This window comes from Falco cherrug, chromosome 10 (assembly GCF_023634085.1).
Source record: "Falco cherrug isolate bFalChe1 chromosome 10, bFalChe1.pri, whole genome shotgun sequence".
Lineage (NCBI taxonomy): Eukaryota > Metazoa > Chordata > Aves > Falconiformes > Falconidae > Falco > Falco cherrug.
In genome coordinates this window covers 14,495,399-14,521,943 of record NC_073706.1, presented here as the reverse complement: position 1 = coordinate 14,521,943, position 26,545 = coordinate 14,495,399, and the positions used below count along the sequence as shown (strand labels likewise).

Below are 26,545 nucleotides of genomic sequence, written 5' to 3'. Positions count from 1 at the left end.
TCTTACATCTTTGCAGAGAGGAACCATCCAGGATGCTGCCATCAGTGGGAAGGTCAGTCTGCCCTACCACAGTGGTCCTCAGGCTGAATGATACTTTGAATCTGACAGCTGGTGAGCACCGCATGGCACCGCTGGGGTAATGTGAAGAGGTTATATTCACTCTACCTGTTCTGCCTCTGGGTCCTTGGATCCCTTCCTCACTGGCTCCAGACATCCCTTTTTCTCCTTTGGGCCCTGGGGCACCTGGTGACAGAAAAGAGAGGTGTCACTTCATGGCATTTTGCATTTCACCCTGAATTAATGCTCCTGCAGCCTCCCCAACAGGCTCTTAGATGTTGGAGTCAAAGCCCTTGGCCGTGCAGAGAAATATCTATTTCCTTTAACTCTGTCTGGGCACCTACTCTCTTTTCCAGGGTAGTGATTTGCCCATGATCAACAGGGCTCCAACTAGCATTGATCTGCAGCCTGATATGGGTGAAAACAGTTTTTTTGCAGAGAAATTCATAGTGCTGGTGTCAGTGCTTTGGCCTGGGTGCGAGGTCCACCCCTACGCCCTTCACCTGGATCAGACAAGTCACAAAGCTGAGCCATCTCTTTGACTGGTGCTGGTATATCAGGATTGCTGGTTTTGTATGAAATTGTTCACAAAGCCAGTGTGTCTCAGAGCAACAGGTGCTTTTTGAGAAAATACCATTTTTCGTATTTTTGAGATTAAAGTATTTCAATCAGCCATGTCCTTAAGTTTGTTTTTCAGTGAGACCTGTCTTCTCCCATCTCCTTACTGGACAGACTGGAAACATCTGCAGGTTGTTCCTTCCGTTTTCTCTTAAAGGTGACATTTTGATAAGCTTTGCAGATACCAGCTATGACTGAACAGTGCCAGACTAGGATGTTAAACAGAAGATCTCTAGTCACTTAGAGGTGTTAGGACACTGCTGAAACCAATGTTTTTCATTTTATTTTGACAGACAATTACTTGAGCCACTGAGAAATGTCTGCAAAACCAAGCAAAACATATTCCCACCATTCACTCATTCATGTGCAATGACTGATGCCGCTTTCTGAGATTACATTAATCTATTTCTTTAGTCATGTGTGAGGCTTTTGTTGTTCAAACTACTGCTCCAGAAACCTACTTCCACTTTCAATAATGCTTCAGCTGCCTCATGCCTTCCCTTCAGTGTTTTCCAAGACTCGTCATTTCTGCCCAGAGGTGATCTGTTCCACCACCATGCCTTCATCCTGTGAAAATGGCTGTTTCTTTTGCCTTTCCATAGGGAAAACCTCCTGCCCTGTAAAATTAAACTCTCTGTTCCCCAAAACCTACACATCCTAGCAAACTGGCCTTCCTCTCAAAGCAGAGCTTGCAACAGAAGACAGAAGAAGACAGAGCTGCTTCTGTCTTCTCCCTTCTCTTTGAGCTGTTTGACTTGCGTTTCTCTTCCTAGAAGACAGAAGTCCAAAAGGAAATAACAATGAAATGAGATAATATCATGGGTTATCTTTACAGTACTGCTTGAGGCACTACAATGTTTAGTTAAAGTATCAAGGTTATAGTAAAAAATGCTTATGAACGCTTCTGCCCATACCTCTTTCTCCAGGATATCCATCTTTGCCTGGCTGCCCAGGAATGCCATTTTCTCCTCTTTCTCCATTGCTTCCAGGGGGACCTGGAGGACCTGGTGGTCCTGGTTCTCCAGGTTTTAACCTTTCTTCCCAAACAGGAACTGGCTTCCTGGCATGTTCATGAATGAATGAGTCAAATTTCAACACATGAGCTAGGAAGGCAAGACAGAAAAGAATGGTTCCTTGGTTGGGAGCTTCAGAAAAGAGACAAAATCAAAGGATGTTGTTTGAAAAGGTATTTAGAATGATCAGCTAGTGCTAAAAAGCTGTCAATCCAAACTGAGAAACCCAGAGGCTGAAGAAGAAGATGGGCAGCTGAGTCATGACTTTGCTGCCTGACCCTGGGCGAAACGCCGCTTCTCTTCGTGCATCACAGCACAGGGCTTTCCCAAAAGCACCCTGCCTCAGGAGGAATCGGCACAAATCACCAAAAGAATAATTTCTTTCAAATTAGTTTCAAACTTTTCCATTTAAGAAATAAAGGCATCTTTGCAATGTGCGAGAGGGTTTCCTAGGTCTCTGTGCTGATGCCACCCAATAAAACCAGCATCGCCCTGACAGCCTGTGATGGGACATCTGCTCTGCGTGGTGCTCCGCACGGCACAGGGCGGAGAAGCTCCCTGGGTCACCACAGCTTCATACTGTCTCCCCTCCTGTGTTGTTCACCACTGCTGGGGGGGTGTGAGCCCCCTCGGGAGCTGGGCTGCTTATACTCACTTTGGATCATACGCTCACAAGCCTGGCTAACAAGCTGGTAAATTGTGGCCAAGGACTGTGGTTCCCCCTAAAGTGAAACAGTTTTTTAAATTAAAAAAAAAAAAAAAAGAAAAAGGAAGTATTAATACATTTTAGAAAGGATCGATAACATAATACATGATAGCTTTCTACCCATTCTTTTCCTCAGCTTGAGTTTCAGAGACATTAATAACTGTGAAATGCAACTTTATTTATTTATCACAAAGCTCTGAAGCCATAAAATTGAAATTGGGAAACATCAATAATTGCTTTTCTCCTGCACATCAAAAAGCCCAGATTGAATCTCAATAATTACCAAAGCTACCAAGAAAGGGAGAGTAAATTTCACTCTCAAATTTTATCAAAAAGGATGCTAAGTCTGTAGCTCAGTGTTCTGTGATATGTAAAATATCTAATATGATCAGATACTACAACATCCTATCTTTGTTTAAATCTTTTATGAATATTGATTCTTACCATTACAATATTCTGAATAAATCATATATTAGTGGTCCTTTAAAAAGTTTTAGTGAAGTATGGAAAAGTGATAAAAATGCAAAAAGCTGCTTAGAAATAAACATCGACTGTAGCTGTGAAATTTCCTAACTAACACACTGCACCCTTCCAAAAATGTTTATAAAATATACATTTCTGGCTGGATCACTGTGCAGATTACCCAGACTTAAAAAAAAAAAAGCTTAGCACAACACTCAAGACAGGGGAAAAATTAAAGTTCCACTGCAAAAAAAAAAAAAAAAAGTATAGAAAAAGAAATGGAGGGAGAATGTTGTTAATAATTATAAACCAAGGCATTAACTTGAGACAGAAGCACCTCACCCCTGGCTGAAGCCTAATTCACATAAATTAATCTTGGCAAAGCACTCGGACACCTGGAAAGACACGGGGTTTGTTTTTAACCAAAAGACAGGATGAGAACAACTTCTCACAACAAAATAACCTTCACAGGCAGCGTGGTTCTCCTGCCTTCAAAGGCTCTGTGCTGGGCCATACCAGGGGACCGTTACCAACGAGTCTCCCCTCATGCACTACATTAAAAAAAGAACAACTCTGTGAAGCCAAGTCTCAGCAAAGAATGGATTTTCAGCTGGTATTTCTTCTTCATTGCTACAATTGATACTAAGGAGCTCCTGACTGCTGCAGCCTTCTTTACATCCCACCGGCGTAGCCAGTGCTGGTGAGTGGAAAGGCAACAAGTTACAGGTACACGAAGTTACTCAACACTAGAAAGGTCCGGTTTGTATTTGTAAGCGTAACTTGCAAGCAGATTACCACATCCATTTTTTGGTTTTGTTTTTTTTTAGTGTGGGATACTGTGAAACTGTTGGTTAGTACCAGAAAAAACTTACTTTCTCTCCTCTTTCTCCTTTTGGACCTGGCAACCCCTATAAGGAAATAAAAGAGAAAAAAAAGAAAAGACTAGGGAAAGGAAAAGGAGAGAAAAAAAAATAATCCATGGGGATGTGGGTGACATTAGTGGGACATGGAGCACGAAGTTTGTTTCCCAAACTGATCGTTTCCTTGACCTCATGACAGTGACTAGAAGAGCTTCAAGCTGATAGGAATCTTTTGGTCTCTTTTGTAAGAAAAAAATAATAATAAAGCAGCATCTGGAACAGTGGCATAAAGCACTATCAATGGGGATGCAGAAATTCCTCAACTGCAATCTTAGAACAGATTTCCCAACATAGCAGGTGGCTTTTAACATCTGAGAAGAAGAAAAAACTGTGACATCTAGACCTGCAGCTGCCCCTAGGAGCCCAGTGCTCAGGACTCCAGCTCAGAATGGACTCTCTTGCTTTACTCTAGAATCTTACGCTAGAACTTTGTTGGCATGTTGGGTTTTGTGTAGCTTGTGAATCTACAGAGAGCAAGGGGAGGTGGGATTTGTTGAATGCTTTATCATCAGCTAAGTGGCCTGGGCTTTGCATATCCAGACATCTCCTTAAGAAGGATGATTGTGAATAAAATTTTCTGAGGGAGAAAAATAGTGAAAAAATGTTCTGAGGGAGAACTGCTGTGGGAACAGCTTGTTTCCACTGCATTATTTCACATCTTGACCTTCTTTGAGGCCCGAAAGCAGAAACTTACTGTTGGCCCAACGTCACCTGGAGGTCCCTTCTCTCCGCTGCTGCCTCGGGAGCCTGTCACTCCTTGGAAACCCTGCAGACAGTAATTACAAGACACAGATAAAACTCCAGTAACTTCCTAACTTTCTTCTTTTTCTGTTCAAGGCTGACATCTCCCTTCAGCTCCAGGGGCACCAGCAGCTTTTGTTTAGAGGACTCTAGGAAGGGCATTGGAGCCTTAAGGTTTGTGTCAGTACCTCGTCCAGCCATGAGTCCAATGTTAAGAGTATATCATGTATGAGTCATGTTCACATCATTTCCTATTACTGTCTTAATTATAGTCAAGACAGAAAAGCTGAGTTTTCCCAACAAACTGCAATGTGATTTTTACCCTACAGGCTTTAAAACCTTCATTACATATTCAGATTTAGACATAGCTTAGAGCATCACCCTTTTCTTCAGCCTCCTAATACCATGCTTTTTCGTTTAAGACCTGTGTTTTCCTCTAATACTTCACAACAACAGCTTAGAGAATGGGAAGTGCCTTCTTTGGTCAGCTCCTCTTTGTGACGTTTCTGTGTCCTTTGGAGCCATGAAGGGAAGAAAAAATAAGCCAAAAACCACCAGTAGAAATGCTTTTTTATAACTTTCCAGCTATTATGTTTAAGTTCAATGGAGATTAGCAACTCTTCTGATCAGCAAAAATGAAGGAAATCTTCAAGGCAGCACCAGTGCAGCTTTCAAAGCCTGCTCTGAAGGCTACAGTGATTTCCTCACGTTTAGAAAGCTGAGGTTCATCCCTGGCAGCTCCACATCTTCCCAGGATGAGCAAGTCAAAGTGACAAGCCGAACTCAACCTCAGCTGCCATAAATACCTAACTTCAGCCCAACTACCGTGGGGTCTAATGCAAAGACAGCAGTGAGCAATCTCCATCTTACACTATTCAGGATTGCCAAATTCCCTATAGTTCAGCAGCAAGCATCAGTAACTACCAGATCCACCACCCAACACCTCAAAGCAAATTTGTTTCATCTTCCCACGTGAAGCTCATGTTTCACAGAGCTTGGAAGGGGCTGTGATGCATTTGGATTAGCAGATGGATGTAAATCAACAAATGTTAAGGTTCTGCCTTCCTGGGCACAACAGAGTGCAAATACATTTATCTACATAGAGCCCTGGCTGCAAATCCTGAAAATGGTGTGGGGAGAAACCTTTCACACTTGCCTGCATCCTGCAGCTCCTGCTGATCTCAGTCCAACAAGCCCAGATACCTCAAATTCAACCAACAGATGATAAACAGTAGCACCAGAAAAGCAAAAATAGAAGAACAAGCAACCTCTTGCTGGGTCAAAGCTTCCCCAGAAATTGCCAGAAGCAGCCAAGCTTTTTCTTCTTGCCCTGACAGTGGCAGGGAAAGGGGACATCTGGACAATGTGCCAGGAATTCCCTGTGATGCCTCAAGAAGGGGTTTTGCCCTCGCCCCTCTGGGTGACAGCTAGTTAGCAGAAACCACAAGCCCCTGCTGAGGAAGAGATTTCGATACACAGCACAGCGAGTACTCACCCTTGGTCCAGGAGGTCCTGGAGGCCCAGCTGTGCCTTCTAGTCCCCTCACCCCCTGCAAAGCCAAATCCAGTCATTTATTAACGAGAGGATTCAAAGGGACCTAGTAAGCAGTAAGGTGTTTTTTCCATGTGCTGCTGTTAACAGAAGCCTGCTAGGAATGGGTAAAAAAATGCATCTGCCAAGCAGGCAAGGAGGGTGGCACCTGGTCAAATCTGGCCAAACCTAAGATGGCCACATTAATATTTTTTTCCCCCTAATCCCGCTGACTTTGTGAAAAGACTATTCATTTATGCACTGAGTGCATTAGGAGAACTGAATGTTTCAGGTCTCTGCTGGTATGATCACAGCAGGATTTTAGGCACCCATGCATGAAAACTCAGAGGAAAGGTACTTTACCTTTGCACCTTGAAGACCATCCTTGCCCGGAGCTCCCTGCGCACCAGGAATGCCCTGTAAATCAGAATTGCTGGGTGAAGTTGGTATCTGATTGTCATTGCCCTAATTCATCTTGTAACGGGGGACTTCAGAAAAAGATGGAAGAGGAAACAGTTATTCGTTAAACAGAGCAATCGCTGTTATCCCACTTTTAATTCCATTATATCTAGCTTCCAGATAGGTCTTTCTTGCACCAACTGACTCAGTTTCCCTGGGGAAAGTGAGGACACTCCAAAACAGAAGGCGGTTTCCAAGTAGGCAACAGTAATAACTCTATGGCTTTTCAGTCTCACTCAAAGCAGTTACTGGGAAAAATGGGCAAATATCTTCAACAACTAGAAGGAACGGTGTCTACCAGTACCTGCATGCCAGGACTTCCAGTGTCTCCTTTCTCTCCTTTAATTCCCGGTGGTCCCTTGGATTAGAACAGAAGCACAGTTAGGCACACTGCAGCACCCTTTAAGGCAAACAACATCCTCCTGCTCCACATCCACGTCCTAGGTTGTTGCTGCTCTCTGCAGTGCTACAAGGTAATTTACAGCCATGTACAGCATGTGCATGGGGATTCTGCCATCCCAGGCGTGCACGCAGCAGCCTCCACCTCTGCTCCTTGCCAAGCAATGACGATCATTGCAAAGAAAAATGCTTGAATACTCCACTGGGCTGTTTTCATTAAAGGCTCATTAGGGAGAGTCTGGACAAAAGCAGTCTTTTGCCAGAATGACTACATGCATGGGTTTGTCAGCATGAAGAAAAAAAAAAAAAAAAAAAAAGACCATCTCTCCCTAGTGCAGCTGTCCAGCTGTTAGCAAGGATGATGTAAACACATAGATACGTTTTGGGGGCTTTATTGAGACACTCACTTCTGAGACATGTTCTAACTGCAAAGAGCAAGTGACAGAAAAAAAAAAAAGGCAGTGGAAGAGATCACATACCACAGGACCCTGAACCGTGATTCCTTGGGAACCTGGAGAGCCTTGCTGGCCACTAGGACCCTCTGGCCCTACTTGTCCAGGTGGGCCTGGTTCACCCTAAAGCCAAAGACAAGAAATCAAACATAAGGAAAGAAAGCAATTAGCCCCTGCTCTCCACATGGGCTGCACTGCATGACCCGGGTCAGCACGAACCATCTGCAGGATTCAGGATGACATCATCCAGGGCAGTGAGGGGGTCCTTAGTAACCTCAGCTGCCTTTGCCTTTTAGGTCTGTTTTGGTGCATCTTGTACAGGAGAAGACAGCAAAGCTGCAGAAGGTGCTTTGCAAAGCACAATTCACCTTCCCAAGCAGCAGGGCATTCCCATTATTCAAGGTGGCCAGAGAGCAAAAGGGAATGTTCCTTTTAACCCACAGCTGAGATCTGCGTCCATTCTCATTCCTTCCCTAGCATCTTCCCCCTGTAACCATGCTGCTTTCCCAGATGTTATCCCAAAGAAGGGGACCAATGGGCTGGTCTGGCTCTGCCCTGTGTTGATCAGACGCTTGCACCAGGGCTTGCTACAGACCAGGGTTTGGGGATCCATACCCGGCCATTCCTCATGCTCACCTCAGGACTGCTCCTGAAGGTTTTGCGTGGTTCTTGCTCTGCTTCACTCCTCACTCTGCTCTGCCCCAGAGCAGCACCAATCTGTCTGGTTTGGAGGCTTGGCAGCCACAATCACAGAACAGCACAAAGACTGACCATTTTCCAGCAAGGCTGCTTTCAGAGAACATTGCTGACCACGTACATGGCATTAATTCAGTGTAATCAGGCTCATCATCTCAATTTCCAAAGCCCAACTGAGCATTTAATTAATGATAAGTGAACCCATCCTCCTCAATGCATCAGTCCTTAAAGCTCTGTTCGGGCTCTGCTTGGCACAGTGAGACAGTCCCCAGCCTAAGGAGTCCAGCCCAGACCAGGAATGAACACATCCAGCTGCGCTAGCAGAGGAGTCTGCACTCCTGCATCGTAACTCTGGCGCAGCTTGAAGCAAACAAAGCCAGAGGTAGTGCTGAGTGTCAGGACTCACCTTGGGTCCTGGCTCCCCCTGCTCCCCTTGTGGTCCTCTTCTCCCAGGGCTGCCCTGCCAGTAGGACACAAAGCTGCCATTAGGAATGTTGTCACCTTTATTGTAGTGTAACCAGGAGCCTAGGAGACAGAAGCTGGTGCACTTGGCTATGCACAGGGAATCACAGAACCATGGAATGGTTTGGGTTGGAAGGGACCTTAGAAATCATCTTGCTCCACAGGCAGGGACCCCTCCCACCAGCCCAGGTTGTCCCCAGCCCCATCCAGCCTGGCCCCGAACCCTGCCAGGGACGGGGCACCCCCAGCTGCTCTGGGCAGCCTGTGCCAGCACCTCGCTGCCCTCACCACCAGTGAAGAAGTGACACACGTTTCCTGTGCCAGAGAGCTCGCAGCAAATGGAGACAAGAAGAAAATGAATCAAGTCACCCAGCAAATGTAGAAAAGAGAAGGGAGGAACAGCACAGCCCCTCCGTGACGGGCAGTGGGTGCACTGCACTCGCCCCCAGCAGGGAAAGCTGCAGTTTCAACCTCCTCCCTCCAACTCCCGCAGAGAATCCATGCCGAGACACATCACGTGTGAGCCTGGGAAGACATTTGAGAAGAAAAAGGAGTGGTGCTCCCATCCACAGCCCTTTGGGACTACGCTGGCTTTTATGCTCTTGTCCCAAGAGAACAAACCCGTGCTGAGGTGGGGGACAGCCACCAGCTCTGGGGACACCTGGCTTAGCTCTGCGTCTGCAGAACTGCTGGGTGGAGAGAAGAAACCAGTCTTCTGGCATGAACCAATATCATGTGATCTTAATCTGGAAGCTGCTATTTTTGAATCTAAAAAACACAATGGGTTTGAATTAAAAGGCACAGGAAGGCAGCTTGGGGAAAGGTGCATTCAGAAATGCCCAGAAGCTCATTTCAGAAGTCAGCTGGACCTGGTAAAAAACACTCATTAAGGGCAGTGATAAATACAAGGTGGGACGTAGCCCTGCTAACTGGAGTTTTAAAAATAGCAATGAGTGCTCCTGTGACTGCAGCAAATTATCAAGGGTTTAGTGGCATGAGGGTAAGGTTATGTGTCAAAACCGTAATTTCTCTAATGCGTAAGAGAGTCCTGCTTTTTTTAAAGACTTATACTGCAGCGATGTTTAAACCACGGGGCAATGCAAGCTGGTAATTATGCACTTAGGATATTGAAGCAAACCGTGATAGCGGAGTGTGCTGTTAATTAAACTTCCACCAGAATGAGCACATAATTACTCGGCAATGAAGCACTGTTCCTTGCAAAGCGTGGAACTGAATTCACGGTTAAACCACAGTAATGCAAGAGGTGATCTGAAACCTGTGCACTTGAGAAAGGAGGCCAATGTTTACTAAATGGTTATTTTCCAGGAGAAAAGCTCCCGGAGTTGTTGAAATGGAGTGCTCTGGACACGCTGTCAGGCTTCAGCTGCCTTGTGCAAATAAAATGTTTTTCCCCAAAACTTTCAAAAAGCAAACTTTTTTGATAACTGCTTCCTAGTGTTTGATTGGAATATTTTCTCCTGCAATTTAAGCCCACGGTGACTCTCCTGTGTCCATGATGAATAGCGCAAAATATTGCATTTGCCTTTTATCCCTGAGCATGTTACATACTTAATGACTGTTATCACTTGCCCCTCTTTTTCTTCAGGGTTTTCTTGCAGGGCACATTCACTGTAAAGGGAGAAAGCTTTGTGGACAGACAGGATTGCAGTGTCTCCCCTTTCTCTTTTCACTGCCATCTCCCCACCCCCCTTCCAACAGTTAGAAGGCTCCTACCTAACACAGAAACCAGATAGGAAGGTTTTGTGGTGGGTTGGTTTTGGTGGTTTTTGTTGTTGTTTTTTTTTCATTTACAAAGAATTTCAGAGCCTCCAATCCATGAAATCTCTGCAGGCACCAAGGGTGACCCGTCCTCCTCTCCTAAGAGGATTAACGTGGCACCAGGAACTGCTCAGCCTGTTCCCAGCTGCAGCTGTTGTGTTGCCACCTCGCCATCTCCCCATTTCATCAGCATCTGAAATCTGAAGGGCACCTCTCAGCCTCGCCCTGCGCGAGGAGGCATCTAGGACAAGAGCAAACGGCCTCCAGTTGCGCCAGGGGAGGTTTAGGTCGGATATTAGGGAAAATTCCTTCCCCAGAGGGTGGCCCAGCACTGGGACAGGCTGCCCAGGGAGTGGTGGAGTCACCAGCCCTGGGGGGGTTAAAGGACACGTAGATGTGGCGCTCAGGGACGTGGGTTAGTGGTGGGCTTGGCGGCACCGGGTTAACGGTTGGGCTCGGTGATCTTAAGGGTCTTTTCCAGCCTAAATGGTTCTCTGATTCTAAAATTTTGCGGAACCCCAGGAGCATTATCCTCATGCCTACCATGCCCAAACAACATGAATCAACACCCGTGCATGCAACATGCTGCGTGGAAGGTGAACTCACAGGGGGCCCTGGAGGTCCTGGCAAGCCCGGGCGGCCAGACGTACAAGAGCAGGCGGGAGCTAAGCTAGGGCAGGTGTCCTCATCCCTCTGAAACAAAAACAAGCCCAAGTGGCATGAGCAGCTGCGTAGCAAGAACAGGATGGATCAGAGGTAACATTTTCAGTGTTTCAAAATTCAGCCTTTCAGTTGGAGAAAAGCAGAATTTTTCTCTACTCCACTGAGAGAATTTTGTGAGCAATTCTTTTATTTTTCTGTTTAATATACAATTAATAAATTATATATATATTATTATACCTAAATATATAATGAGTACACATATATAAATATAGATATATAAATATAAATAAAATATAATTAATAAATAACAAGTTTAGACAAAAAATATATGAACCAGTCCTGCCTAAAATTTATATAACACATACTGGAGGATAATTTTCTCCTTGTTAAGTATTTGTACACCTCACAAAGCAAGTTTCTGTGTTGAGAAGAAAAGGAAAGGAAGAGCAGGGGGATGTTGTGACTCAGCACAGGGCTGAGGTGGCAGCAAAGCCGTAGGACTGTCAGAGCTGCTGTTACAGATGAGAATATACACTGCACCGGGGTTTGGAGTTCTGTTTTCTTTTGAAGCAAACACAGTTTTGTTCACTTCACCAAGAAACACACAGATGTTAATCCCAAGAGAAAAGAAAAAAAGAATGGTTTCCCTCTTGAGTCTTTGCAGTGTCATGTCAGTGCCATGGACTTGTTCCATCACCCCCAAATTCATGTCAGTTAGCAGAGTGGTCCCTCGTGTCTTACCAGTGCAGGGAGATCACAGCATCTGTCTTCCTCTGCCCCCACGCTGCTGCAAGTGATCTGCAAAGACTGCAGCTGGAACTGGGTGAAAAAGAGAGTTTGACAAGAAAGTAGCAGCGGCATGCACAGTCCATCACCAAATCTCAGGACATTCAAGTGCTAAAAATAATCTTCAGTGATAATTTAACAGGACTCTTCCATGTGATCCCAGCTATAAGTGTGCCCAAAAAAGCCACAATATGAAAGGTACCCCTGGCTACAGGGTGTTTTACAAGCCCTCAGGTCTCTGTGTCTCACTAAGCAAGTCAGCCAGCAGCTTCACAGTAGCAAAAGCCAAGTCTGTGGTGCACTCACAATCCTGCAGCAGCAGGCAGGTTCTCAAGTAACGGGGCTCCAGCATCACCAAAATGTGAAAGCAAACTTTGCTTTGCTGCCCTTAGGGGCATGGACACAACAGTAAATGTGCCAGCAGCATTTCCCAGGACAGATGTGATCCCCTCCCAAGAAACCCCAACCTGTCTCTCACCACATCCCTCAACTGCCACATGCGCCCATTCTGATTGACAAAGGAGCACACGCTGCACAAAGCCAAACCAAAATTATGAGGCAGATTTTTTTTTTATTTCTTTGACACCATTTCTCATCTTTTTTCCTTCCTCTCCATGCATTTAACAACAAGCAAGCTGTACGGTCCAGGCAGTGTGGCAAGCAGCATACAGGTATAGATGAGCCCCATAGATCAAGCGGCATTTAAAGATATCTTAAATTAAATAAGGTTCCATCATAACCAGTACTGAGACACTCTGCCTTCTCAAGGGCAGCAGAGCCATGGAAGACATGAAACTTTTCTGGGCTTGAAAGGCAGTGGGAGCAGGGATGGCGCAAAGCTGTTCATTATTTAGCTCGCTCTGTCTAGCTAAGCTGCTAGCAGGGAGGGTTTGGGGGGGACAAGGAAAGCACAGATTCCTGCCTTGTTGCCCCAGGCTTGCAATCAAATTAACACAGAATTTATTCAGGAAATAAGTGAATACTGCTCGAATACCACTGTCTCCTGGTTTGCTACACAGCTGACCTCATATCTTACAGACAATTCCAGTGTTCACTTTTTTCCCAGTATATCTCAGATCTCTGCTTCTCTCTTTGCAGCTGGGAAGGCATATGGGACAAACTGTTTTTACTGTGCTGCTTTGAGGCAAGGGAAGTCATAAATCAACTGATGCACTGCTTTCCCCTGGGCTTCTTGATCTAAAAGCAAAGCCAAGGAGTAAAAGCTTCACATAAGTCGTGAAGGATTTTCTACAGTCCCACTGGCACATTGCAAGTAATGAACTTGCCCCTTATTCTGCAGGTATTTAACACTTGTTTTAGGGACTAAGTACAGCAACAGAATGCCAGGCAATGCCATACTTGGGTGGCTTTGCCCTTTGGACCATGCACCGGGCTGTCACAGGGCATGACACCAAGCCCATGCTTCCCCTTACTCCTCTTTTTGCAGGGAGTGGGCTCCTGTGATGCACTAATACCCCCAGGCTGGCACCGAGTGTTTGGGTTCCTTGGGTTTTTTTCAAGTAGCAGCTGATGAAGAGCCTCTATAGTAAAGATTATTTCCCTGTCATTTGCATGCAGATAGGCAATCCCAAACAGGCTGGAGATGGAGGCGCATCCAGCTCTGCTTTCAGTCTCTGGCATTTCCCGATATCACTGGGTGGGGGCTGCTGTGCACAACCTTCCCTTGCAGAAGCAAGGAACCCTTCTGTCTGCTTCAGCATCTTAGCGCAGGATCTGTGCTCCCCTGGTCCCCAGACGATGCAGCCAGCTGAAGGCACCTCCGGAACATGCTCACGCTGCTGCCTCTGATCACAGACCTCAAACAGAGGTAGGAAGCGAGGGGGAGAAACAGCATGCTAGGAAAGCTCATTAAAATCATGGAGATCAGTGGAATCAGGGCACGGTTGTGCGTCACAGCAGCATTTGGAGGAATTCAGAGTCAGAAGGGTGTGAGATGGCACTCCTCTCCATCTGCCCACCCAAGCCAGCTCCAAATTTAAGCCCCCCTCCACTCCCCAGCCACTGGGGACTCACCGATGCAGACCCGCTCCTGGGTCCTCTGGTCCTCGTCACCTTTCCCAGCATGATGAAGCCAGCGGTGGAGATGCTGCCGACAGTGTTGATAGGTTTCTCTGCTATTTTCTTACAGTCCAGATAGAGTTTGATCTTGAAGTGGCTCACAGCCACGTGCACCTGGGCGGCAGGTGGAAAGAGGTGGGTTGGAGCTCCGCGACGAGATGAGGGAGTCTTTTAAAGACAGTAATGCCTTCTGCCCAATTCCCAGACTGCTGGTGTTACTGGCGGGGTGTTTTTAGGGAGCAAATGGATCAAGGGGGGCTCAGGAATAAGTTTCAGTATGTGCTGTGTCTGCTGTGCAACACTGCACTTTTCCCTGATGTTGCCCTCACCTCTCCTTGGGAGAAGCCTTTCTGGAGTTGTAGTACTTAATAATTCAGTTTTCAGATCTAGCTAAATAATGAAACTGCCTGCAGATGCCTGATGCTCATTTGGGTGGGATATCTTTGCTCTGAGGACATAGGTGGCCAAAACCCCACCCTGTTATGAGCAATAAGGTGGCTTTCTCACAAGGCTAGATTTTATTATTCCTTCTTTCCAGCACTAACTGGTCACCAAAATCCCAAATTCTAAAAAAAAAAAATGTTTAATTTTTCAGGTTTTCCTGGTTTTCAAGACCTAAAAAAACCCCTCAGTTTTAGAGTTTTGGGAGGGAAAGGGAAGCAATCAACATACGGAAATCATATTCTGAACATGGGATGAACCTTAATTCTTCACAATTATAAACTTCAGCATATCAAATAGGTTTGCCAGTTTCCTAGCAATCTGGATGCAAAGCATTTGTATAATTACTCCTCACTCTGAGCAAAACACATCAATGGCATAATATTCTCAGACTGGCGTGAGATAGTGAGCCATGTTTCTCCCTCTCTTGATAAGGACCTTATGGAAGCTCCCATAGAATATCTTCTTCACTTCCTGCTGGTCAAAGAAGACTTCCTGCAAATCAGCCTTGTAGTCATGATTGAAATAGGTCAAGGATTTCTTACTGGCTACAGGGAAAATAGGACAAATAACAGCTTAGAATTAAAAGAGGAATTGATTTCACCCACGTATGAACAATAGTAAATAAATAGGTTTAAACATGGTGAAAGACTTTATATGTTATAATGAAATCCTTCTAAAGAATGGGAACGAAAAAGAATATGTAAAAGTACTGAATATGTTACAAATAGAGTAAAAATAAAAGTACCCCTTTTAATTGCACCAGACGGTATTTAAAATGCAAGGTTGGCAGCAAAACAAAGCTTCCCGAAAAACTGCTGCTGTGTAACAAAAACATTAGAACTTGCCAAGTGAATGCCGAAAGGAGTTCTGCTGCTCACACAAACATGAAAATATGTTAATACAATGTCTTCAACAAGAAACCTTACGGTCAAGGTTAACGCCAAGGAGAGGCTGGAAGTCCTCATCTGTTATTTGCCACACAGCGAAGGGCTCCTTGGGGGTCTCGGGCAGGAGGCGCAGGAGGATGCTGATGGTGTGTTCAGGTGGGATTGCAAAGAGGTGGATGTCACTGCAATGAGATAAGCCAAGCAAGGGTCAGAAGCTTAAAGCAGCGAGAGCCAGCAAGCAAAATCCTACAGAGAGGGCTCATCCATCTTGTTTCTTGGGCAGGGTGGCCTGGAAAAGCTTCACCCCCAGGAGCTGAACAGGATATGCCAGGAGACAGCCTGACCCCTATTCTGTGCACCCACCTCAGGCTGTTGAAGCCTGTGCTGAGTGACGAGCCCTCAAGGGCCTTGCCCTCATGCTGGGGGGGATACCCAGGTGGAGCAGCTGGTGTCAGTCCATCACTGCCAGAGCTGCCTTGGGGAAAGCCAAGACACAGTGGGTGCAGCCTCGATGCTTTTCAAAACAGCCCAGTGTAGCTTACAAAACATCCCTGCCAGGCTCCAAAACACTGCCCCAGGTCTCCTCTTCAAGAAGGAGGAATAATTCTCCTGTATTCATGGGGTAAATCTTTAAGCCTTGGCAGACATCAGTGTACGTGCCCTTCAGGAATAAGCTCAGAGCCCACAGAAAGCCCCCTCTGGGTCCCTGCATCCCAGCTGCAAAACCTGGGCTGAGCGCTGGAACTCGTGACTGTGCAGCGATGCCGGTCAGCAGCTGCTGGCACAACCCAGCTCCCTCCGCAGCCGCTGCCAGACCCATCAAAGCACCCTGGGTAGGAGCAGCAGCGAGAGGAGACAAGGCAATGAGGAAGGTCAAATTGGTTATGCCTGAAATACATTTGTAATCTGAAACAGGACACATTTGCATGGGCGTATACACAACTCATCAAGCGTCTTTTCAGGACTGATTCATAAATAATGCCAGGTTCTTCTTTCTCTCTCTGTTTCTGAAGGAGTAATGTCCTTGGAAAGGCATATATAGAAGCTGAACAAAAGGATTTGCCCATAATTTTCTGAGTATTTAGACCAAAGGGTTCTCTGAATCTCTCCCACTCTGTTTACTCTTAAGAAGATTTGCTTCTTTAACTAAGATTAAACTGAGCCAGTGCCTCAGTAATTAGGCTTTAAACAAAGTAGCACTGAATGTCAGGAGTCAGATCATTCCTGATTTATCATTGTAAAAAATGAATGAGGTCATGGGAGCTGCCTGGCCCGCCTGGGACCCTGCTGAGAAGCTTCGTGTTCAGTGAAACAGGGTCAAGTCACAGCCCAGAGCTACTGGTTATGCCCTCTCATCAATACAGACCAAGCTGCAGAGAGCAGGTCTGTCTCCACACCAGAGATGTTGGGAGAAGGGATTGAGGATGAAAATATGACCTCAAACTGCCATCACTGAAGTGTATGTGGTTGTGGATGGAATGCCTAAAGAATGGTGCAGCGTCTATACCTGACATGATCCTTATGCCCATCACAGCAACTAAAACTGCTGGAAAAAGTGACTTGGTAAAAAGGAAAAACCTCGCTGTGAAAATGTGGGGCTGTGCAAAAGATATAATGAATAACCCTACTGTGTCGCCTTAACTTCTGTGTGGCACGTTACAATTCCTCTTGAGGAAAGTCAGAGGTTCATTTCTTAATATATTAAGGAAAAACTCTCTGGCGTTCTTTTCAGTCTAGTACGGTCTGATTTAGCTCATCAACTTTATCATTTCATTTTGAAGTTGCCAGTGGGGCTGCACCATTCATCCACAGATCAGTGATACTCCTCTGCTGTGAGCATAGCTAATGTGTGCACATGAGACGGACCATGGAGATGACACCGGTCACAGCTCCACTCCCACCTAGTCCTCTGGGTGAGCTGAGTGTCTCGGAACAGGGTGAAGGTACGGGAACCACTGAATATGAAGGGCTCCATGGCTACGCCTTTAATGGAGGCATATTCCTTCTCTACCAAGCCAAAAATCTCCATCATATCAAATCCTGGAGCAGACAAAGAAAAAGAGAAAAATAAGTGTTTAGAAATGAGAAGTGTGATTGAAGAACAGGTAGAATTAGCCTCTAGCTAGCATGGAGAAGGCAATAGGAGAAAGCGCCAGAGCAACACGGCACCATCAAGGCTGTGCAAACCCACTAGAAACCTGGAGTGTGCTCCACAAGTGGCAGCCAAGGAAAACAGTTCATGCCTGCACCCTGCATACACCTTCGCTGTAATCCTCTCCTCTTGGAGAAGAACAGACTAAAGATGGAGACTTTCACAACTGTGTTTTCAAACGTTCAGAATGAAAAAACAAATGTGAAAGAAGTTACTCCAATAATTTCGCCTTTTCAACCAGATGCAAATCTTCACAAGACATGGAGCCAGTCCAGTAATTACTAGGAGGGAGAAAAAATTACTTCTGCTCTGAAATGCCTTATATGTAAGAGTCAGAAAAATTAGGAAAGAACTTTAAAATATAAGCATTTCTATTTCTCTCTGTTTTCACAAGACACCCAGGGGTCACCTGCCTTATGCGGTCTGCAGAGATTCTCCCCTGACATCTCTGACATCGCCTGCTTGGTTCATGCAGCTTCATCTCACTCTCCCCGCTCACCATTAAAGCTCCAAGTCATTTTCTCATTTCATTTTTCTGTTCAGTATGACAAGATCTTGCAACTAGGATTCTTTTTTTAGTTAATCTGAATTTGCAGCAGGCTGGGATGAAGGCAATAGCTCATTTTTTAGCAGATGGAAAGGCTACAATTTTATTTCAACAGGGTGCTTTCAGTCTGGATTCCCTCACCTATTCACCATTTACAATTTTCTGCAGTTTCTTGGCTTGAGTTTTTATTTTGCCTGGGGGTTGATCTGGGGTGTTAGGGTTTTTTGTTGGGTTTTTTTTTTTTCCCCAGTTTCAACAGTACTAGGGAGTTTGCCAAAAGAAATGACCTATTTGAGAACCATTTATCTGTTGTGGAGCTTCTGGCACTGGAACTTTCTTTAGAACATGCAGGAAATATTGTATCGTAAAGACTGAGAATAAAGCTTGAGTCACAGTTATAACTATATTGTAATATAATTGTATTATTACCAGATTGGGCATCTGCCTTGTAAGGGTTTCAGTGAACTGCTAAGGCAATGGGCTACTCCTGCCACCTTTGTCAAGGAGAAGGAGAGGTCAGCATTTGTTGTGGCTGTATGATTTGATTGCTTTAGCTTCTGCATCCATGGACAGGGCAACGGCACAGAGAGCCAGGGGGATGCACATCCCACAGGCTGCGAGGTCTGGGGTGGGAGCTGAGGAAAGATGAAGTGACCAAACCATGGAGTAACGGCAGAGCTGAGAACTGAAGCCAGTTTCTCATTCTCACCCATATCACAGCGCTCTTTGGGAAGGAGATGGTAGCACTTTATAAGCAGAACTAATGGCTTTCAAAGTAACCCTAACAGCGTGAGCAGCTGTTAGGGCAGAGGCAAGAGAAACGGTAACCTGCTACCTTCTCAAAGCCCACACTGCGGGGAGCACCTTGGGTATCTGCACCTCCTCTAGAGGATGCTAAGGTGATCCTGGGGACAGACGGAGTTTTTCTTAAGGAGCCTATATGAGGTAGGAATTGAAATCCTCTTGAAATTCCACAGCTGTTTGAAGACAGCTTCCTTAAGACTGGTGAAAATCCCAGCGTTAAGCACTAACAGCTCAGAGCATGAGCTGGTGTGACAGCAGGGGCATACTGATTTGGTTAGTGCAGAATATCCTTCTGCTTGATAAAGGCTGTTTTCCTATTTCAGTTCTCAGACTTCTCCTCTTTCCCTTAAGACAGGGAAACCATTTCCCTCCTGCTCAGATCCTGCATATTTCTCAAAAGCCAAGACCAGGTAGTGTTTTCCCATTCACAGCTCAGCACCATCAGGGCTGGATACGGTACCATACCTCGTACGGAGCCTTTGGTAGAGCTGATGGTGGGGCAGGCTGTGAGAAGAAAATAAAAAACTGTTAGGGAAGAAAAGACAGTAGGGGATTATGGAAGCAAAATTAACAGAGCTCCTCTAAGCAGAGCAATGGAAAAACACAGCAAAACTTAAGAATATTCTACAGCTTAATTCATACCCTGGACTTTAACCTTGTTTTTATATATATGGAGAGAGAAAGAGAATTTATGTTCATGCAGACATAAAGGTTGTTTTTCAGCTTGCCCATTGCAAAACAAAAAATACCCTCTTTCATCATCAAGCATCTTCATGATCGCTTTCTTTTAACTAACTCACCTGGCACCTTACACTATGAAAATACAAAGGAGCGTCATGTTCTGCAAGTTTCTCTTTAAAAATGGACATCAAAACACAATTTTTTTTTTAAAAAAAGAAAACAGTGCTTTTACTGCAACATGCACCTTAATGGTGTTGTAATTAAAGATAGATATCTGCAGTTCTGAATTTTGTACCTGAAACTCAAAGTGCACACAGCAAAAATATATATCTCAACCTGAGAGTCTGGCTTTTGAATTCTTTTGAACAAAAAGAGTTTTGGCAAAGTTTTGCAGTTTGCCTTTCAGAAATTCCCTTGATGAATCCTCTGAGATGCCACAGGGCAGAAAGAAAAACCAGAGGAGGAAAGGCTGGGATGTGAAGCTGGAACACAAGGCGCCATGGCTATAAGCACTCTCCATTTAAAAGGCTCAGGTAAGGGGGGTTTTAGAAAACAGCGCACAAACATCACTTTCAATTATCTGCTGCCATGTGTATCCCAGGCCATGGGTGCCAGATGGAGCCGGGACAAAGGGAATGCTTGACGCAAAATGAGAAACGTCCCTGAAAATCAAGGACACTTGACAAGATGGGCTATTTCATAAATGGTTTTCTAGGTCATCAGTATAATAGAATCTAGCAGATCATTATACGAAGGCTTTGTTACAGCCTTGCTAGTGCTATCCTTGCATCAGTGCCGTTTTGTATCTCATCAGAAAAGAAGGGTTTCCAATTTTCCATACTAACTTCTGTAAAATGTGTACAAAATTTAAAGGGGGTGACCTACCCTCCCCAAAGCACCCGAGATTCCTAAGTCCTTAGGAGTTTCAATGTCATTCTTCATGATCAAGACAAAGAAAGGGCACCCGGACCTATGACTTTGATGGACACAGGACTGCTGAAGCCAGGAGTTAAACTACAAAGACCTACAAGTTGCCACGACCTCCATCATTCCATTATTCAACCTGATGCATAGCTTTATACATACATACCATAATTCCGGTAGAACTGGATATAAAACTATTGAAGGGATCTATGGAAATCAGTGAAGAAATCAGTTACGGAAGCTTCAGTCTCAAACCCATCTCTTCGAGCTTGACCAGCCTCTGGCTGTGGAGCAGTGTCCTGCACCCAAGATGAGCTGACTCATGTCCCCAAGCTGTACACTGCTCTTTCCCTTCCCCTTCCAGAAACCAAACAGCTTTCCAAAGGTGAGGCATTGCTCAGAATTGAAGCATGATGTAGAAAATAAAAATAAATCCCCCCACAGTCATATAAGCAAACTATAAACCTTCCCCTTTACCAGATACCTGACTCTCACTGCAGTCAGGGAGCTCCTTCTGACCCTTGCCTAGACCCCAGGGTCCCTCTTGCCAACATCCTTGGCAATTCTCACCTCCGTCCCAGGCTGGAGGCACTGGGATTGCTCACAGCTCTTTGATCTGGCAATGCTCAGCTTAGATGAAGCATATCAGAATCAGGGTAAGAATCCCTGACACTGGCAGTTTGCAGTTCTGCTTTGAAGATTTTTTCCTAGACTTTCCAGCCTAGGACTCTTGCTGCCTTGTGCCTTGTTGTTCTTTTTTTTTTTTTTTCCTCTGTGTGTGTGTGTGTGTGTGTGTGTTTATCTCCCCAAATCCCAGCAAAATACAGCTATTCACTGTACAATAAATGTTCACTCCTGCAACATCAAACCATTTCTCTCAATAATTTAGGTACATGTCAATGCTGGAGTCTTCTACTGCACATTCAACAGGTCTCCCAACATTATTACGTATCGTCTCCACTTCTTCTTCAAAAAAAGTTACTTTATAGAACATACAGAATTCAATATTTCTTCTATTATCTTTTCAGCTATCATAGCCAAACAGCTATATTGAATTCTGCAAGGTGACTCATCAGCCTTACGGGAGGATCATTTTCTGCTTGAAAGTTCGCGGGACTTCTCCACTGTGGTCTGAACACCTGTAGATTTCCTCAAGAGCACACTTGAAAACTTAGTCTGATATGTTCTGTGTTGTGTATAAACTAAAAATTTCTCATCTAATCTGTTTCATTTTTCCTTCTTGGCTTCCCTCAATATATTTTAAAACTGGAGGTTTGTTTAGAATAATTTAAAATAGGAAAAGCTAACACTGCCACAATATCTGTATTCTAATGTTTACTTCTTAATAATTTTTTATAACCCTATTAATTCAACATTTCTCACTAATCCATTTCATAGTATGCTTTATATCAGTTATAAGAACATACGCTCATTAAATTTAATAAGGGACTTTACAGAGAACTTTAATTTAAAACATGTAATCATTCCCTTTGCTCCATTTTGGTTCAAGTTGTGCAGAAATCCTCTAAAAATACTACCACTCTGTTTACTAAGTGAGTCTGGATTTAAGAAGTTATGTAGTTTCTGGCTGTCCTTGGACAGTCCCCAGAGGCATCTGTCAAGGAATGACATACCCACCCCTGCCGGCTCTGCAGAGCCCACACTGTGCAATTTGTTAGTGAAAAGAAGAAAAATAAAAAGCAAGACTTTATAGGAAGTAATTTACCCTCTGTTTTAGATGGAACGAATCCTCGTATTGAAGGTAATTTAGACAACACAGGAGCTGAAAAAGAAAGCAATGCATGTGTGAGCTCTGTTCTTCAGGACCGTGACACCTTCCTTGAGACCCAGATGGTCACCAGCCCTTCCCAGTCATCCTGGAATTGCCAACAATGCACAGGAGTGGAGAAATTGGGAAAGGATTCTCCCTTTTCAAGGCTAGTAGCCTACCACACTGAGCAAAACCCTGGCTTTGCCCACAGCCCAGTGCAAGCGAGGACATTGCTGTCTGATAGACATTGTCTCAAGACTGATAGATGGAAGATTATGAAGAACATGCACACTCTGACTGATACACTTACTCGTCCGTCCCGTTGTGGATGTGGTCTCACTCTCTCCTGTGTAGTGGATGGCAGAAACAATCACCTTGTAGGCTCGATCAGGCAGCAGCGACTGCAGGGTCACGCTGCTGCTTTTGCCAGAAGCCATGATCTATAGCAGGGTGGAAAAAGAGCCCGGCATTTGGGCAGGCTTCCCGTTATAGCTCTTACTCACAGCCCAGAGTTACATGGAGGGGTTCTAGTGGCACGTGCTGGGACAGCAGGGCTCAGGGCAGCATCCCTCCCTGGTTCAGGCAGCAGCAAGAGCAAGCCGAGGAAGCCTGGCTGTGCATTGCCAGCAGAGCAGCCGTGTTCAGGGGAAGAGCATTTTCTTATGTAAAGACCCCAATATTCCCCACACAAATGCAGAAGTGCATTATAACACTCTGTGTTTGAGTATAAAATCTAAGGTTTAAAAGGTTAATATTTAACCTCCATAAGTCAGAGGGGCAGTGGGTTTATCCTCTATCCCTCTGCCTCCAAGAATTCCCCATGGCAGTTCAAGGAGGGCAGAAAGCTGCATTAGCAGCTTTGATGGACACAAATATCTTAATCACAAAGAAGCCTGGAGGTCCTCTTCACAAAGCAACTCATCAGCAAGTCAGGGAAGAGATTTGCTTTTGTAGTCCTGTGAACCAGTATCCTTATGGTAACTGCTACTGGAGTGCGTGGAGTGGGCATAAAATTGTCCCCATGTCCTTCTGGTCCAGTACCTGTCACCTACAAAGGAGCCCGAGACTTACTGTTTGCTGAGCACCAGCATCCGAAACAGGGCTGTAAGTGATTTTGTAGTGCTGTATGCGGCCGTCGGGGGGGGTCCAGTGGACCTGGAGGCTGGTGGGGGTCTCAGAGTCGATGAAGAGGTTGGTGGGTGGGCTCCGGGAATCTGCAACGGGGATTAAAGGTGAACAGCATAAAAGACAAGCAGTAATGCTTGTCGATGGGCCACGTGCTTTCCAGCCCATCTCTGAACGCTTCAGTGCTCAGCTGTGCTGTGCTAAGAGCAGAGGCAGTCATCTTGGGCACCAGGCAAGAGGGAAAACAGATTCTGGAGGGATGAGGATTCCCCAAGTACAACACAGTACAACTCAAGCATTCAGCAATTTGAATCCTTGGACATGGAAAAAAAATTTGGAAGGGGAGAAGAGTCCTGGAAGCACAAAGGAAAGAGATATACATGACCGACAAACACCAAAGCATGCCCTTCACACAGACCCAAACTGCAATTGAATTTTATCAAGGAACTGGAAAAACAGCTTTATTGCCAATTAAACCTGGATCACACATCAAAGTTAATCCATCATAATTGCTAATATTTTCCAGCTTTTTCTTTCTATTGTAAAATTATTCTTAAAACCCCCAGAGCAGCCAGCCCACGACAGTTTTGTCTAGCAGTTCTCACACCACCACCCACAGCCTCAGGGAGGGGATCACATACGCTACCTGAGCTACACTCCCTGTGCTGGTCCTGCACGGTGATGTATGGATGTATCCCAGGCAGGTGATGGTCTGAGCCATGGGCAGTCAGGAGAGGGTTTGCCAGAGACCAAAGCTGAGCAATTTTTAATTATACAAATGCGTTTCTTTCCCTGGGGTCCCACTGTGTAGCAAACACAACTTGGTGACAGAGGCTGGAGTGATTTCTTTGAGCAGGGGCTGGGAGTTAGTATGAGAAAGGCAAAGTGGGCCAAATCCATCCGCTGTTTGAGCAAGGGGCTCAGGACCATGGGCTCATCCATTCCCGGAGCTTGTTTCCAAGCAGTGTCTTGCTCTGCATAAATGCATGTGTCTGGCCTTGAACCCATGCTGCTGTGAATGCACAGAAGTCTTGGACAGAGAAAAGGAAGCATTTATTCAGAAGAAACTAAAAATTATGGGCGAGCCCTGAAGATAGTCAAGGGCACACTCCAGGCTAGGAGATTTCTGTTCTGCAGTTTTACCTGTAAAGCTCTTCTGCCCACCCAGCAAAGTCTAGGGTGACCTTAGAGCACAGGCTCCATGAAGATCATTTGCATCTTCATTGATCCTCCTTCTCTTTTCTGTATAAAATAAGCTTACTTTTCCCGAGGCTGAACCAAGATTGCTAGCAGCTGAATCAGGCTGGAGGCTCTTCCTGTGCATCATCACAAGGTAAAGTGGAAAAGAAAATAAGTGTGGGAGGTAAAGTCACTTCAACAGCACTATTATTAGTGCTGTGCTATACATCTGCATCTTTGCTGGCTGCCCTGGCTATTTCCTTGAGCAGAGGCAAGTGGAGACACTGCTTAAGTGAACTTTAAAGGGAAAGTTAGGGAAAGTCTTCTGAGTTGGTTTTATTCTGGAAAGCCCGCAGGCTTGGCAGAATTTGATGGCGTGGATCTGACAGCCAGGGGAAAGGTCACCTCTTGAAGCTGCCCAGGAGGATGGAAGCATCTCTGACACAGAGGACACCATCTGTGTCTTCAATTACCTCTTGAACCTCTGCTTCTCCATAGGAGGAATCCCAGCCTGCTCGTTCTCGGGTCTAACCAGCATCACAGGCACATTTTCAAATGAGAGTAAAACCCTAGAGTTCACCCCATCAAAATACTCATCTGCAATGATTATATAGGTAATTTTTTTCCCCCTCGCTGCCATGGGTTGAAGCTTCTCCCTCACATTTCGATCCCTTTTATTTGCAATGTATGCTCTGCTAGGAAGAGCTCATTGATGAAGAGCTTGAAGGCAGTTACCAGCCCCAGACTGGAGATGCTGCTGGCACAGCTTAGCTAGAGGAACGGCACCTTCTGCTCCACTTCAGTGCAAAGTCAGCCAGGGTGGCTCAGCCCAGCTGAGATGAGACACGTTTGCGTTCTCTGGCCTGGTAACAAAAACTTCCAAGAGACACTTTCTGAGCAGATAGAAAAGATGGGGAGGGGTAACATTGCCAAATTTGTGAAGATGATCTTCCCAAGTCTATATTTACTATTTTTTATCTCATCATGCCTAAGCTGAGGGACTTCTTCCATGGCCCCACCTCTGTGGTTCTTATTCTGATGGACCAACAGACTGTGTGGGCTGTCCTACTGCAGTCTGGTCCATTTGTGCCTCTGCCTGGAAAAGCCCCTGTCAGCAGAAGATTGAGATTCAGAAACACAGTTGGGATATGGTGGCTGAACATGTCACCATTCCCACACTGAACCTGGGACACAACACGACCTCACTTTAAATTCCTGGGTAAGATTTGAGTTAAACTGGGCAAGGATGGTAAGCAATACCTAAGCATTTATGGTGACAGCATATCTTAGCTGACAGCTTGAATAAGTTGTTAAACCGCTGAAATTCTTTTACATATAAAATCCACCTTGAAGTGCTGCCCTTGCATCCAGGTTCCCAAGTCATGTCACAGCCCTTTTACTGTGGGGAGAGTCCCTGTGTCACCATGGGCGGCTAACAGGTCCTGCAATGCTCATTCACATCACTGCTGCCTCAGAGCCTCAGTCCTGAAACACTGTGGCAGAGAGACACCCCCAATATCCTTGTCCTTCAGAACAAAGAGGTGACTGCTTTGTAAGATAACAAAGCTCCTTTTCCTCAGCCTGGGTGAAAGAACTTCCCCTCAGTACAAAAGAGATCAGCAGGATAAAAAGCCACCCCTTCCAGCATCTTCCAAGGCCACCCCCTTCCAGCATCTTCCAAGGCCACCCCTTCCAGCATCTTCCAAGGCCACTCCTTCCAGTATCTTCCAAGGCCACCCCTTCAGCATCTTCCAAGGCCACCCCTTCAGCATCTTCCAAGGCCACCCCTCCCAGCATTTTCCAAGATCTGCTCAGCAACACCTCTGTGACCCAGAAGCTTCCTCTTCCAAAAAGCATCTTCTGCACTCCCACTGGCTTGCGTGAAAGGCTTGTACCATTTGAAGTACCACTAAGGTTATTTATTAATATGACAAATGATCGCTGCGTAGAGCCTTTGGTAAAGGATAAGGGCTTTGTTACACTTGACAATTTATAGTAATGTACTGAAATGAGAGCTCTTAACCCAAATGAGACTTTAGTCTAATTATAACAGAGAGACAAGAAGAAACATCAGAACCATGGATAAGCACATGGTAACAATTTCGTTATCCGTGGGAAAGACATCAGTGTGCTTTTGTTTCTGCTCTGCCTCTTGGTGAGTCTGCAGAGAAAGGTTTGCTTAACTGGGTTACTGAAAAATAAACCTAAA

At 45.3% G+C, this 26,545-nt stretch overlaps 1 protein-coding gene across 1 annotated transcript in view; it reads right to left on the bottom strand.

Annotated features, from left to right (window-relative positions):
- The window catches only part of COL20A1 (collagen type XX alpha 1 chain), a 52,842-nt gene that overhangs the window by 1,645 nt on the left and 24,652 nt on the right, over positions 1-26,545 (bottom strand). Inside the window, exons 19-38 of the mRNA XM_055722981.1 lie at positions 23,104-23,246; positions 22,343-22,472; positions 21,988-22,044; positions 19,122-19,160; positions 17,055-17,193; positions 15,193-15,335; positions 14,702-14,811; positions 13,778-13,936; positions 11,699-11,776; positions 10,901-10,987; positions 8,460-8,513; positions 7,385-7,480; positions 6,811-6,864; positions 6,411-6,464; positions 6,013-6,066; positions 4,471-4,542; positions 3,729-3,764; positions 2,344-2,410; positions 1,590-1,778; positions 166-243 (exon numbers count right to left, since the gene is read on the bottom strand). Of these exons, the coding sequence (XP_055578956.1) occupies positions 166-243; positions 1,590-1,778; positions 2,344-2,410; positions 3,729-3,764; positions 4,471-4,542; positions 6,013-6,066; positions 6,411-6,464; positions 6,811-6,864; positions 7,385-7,480; positions 8,460-8,513; positions 10,901-10,987; positions 11,699-11,776; positions 13,778-13,936; positions 14,702-14,811; positions 15,193-15,335; positions 17,055-17,193; positions 19,122-19,160; positions 21,988-22,044; positions 22,343-22,472; positions 23,104-23,246 (1,839 nt within the window). The remainder of the gene's footprint in view (positions 1-165; positions 244-1,589; positions 1,779-2,343; positions 2,411-3,728; positions 3,765-4,470; positions 4,543-6,012; positions 6,067-6,410; positions 6,465-6,810; positions 6,865-7,384; positions 7,481-8,459; positions 8,514-10,900; positions 10,988-11,698; positions 11,777-13,777; positions 13,937-14,701; positions 14,812-15,192; positions 15,336-17,054; positions 17,194-19,121; positions 19,161-21,987; positions 22,045-22,342; positions 22,473-23,103; positions 23,247-26,545) is intronic.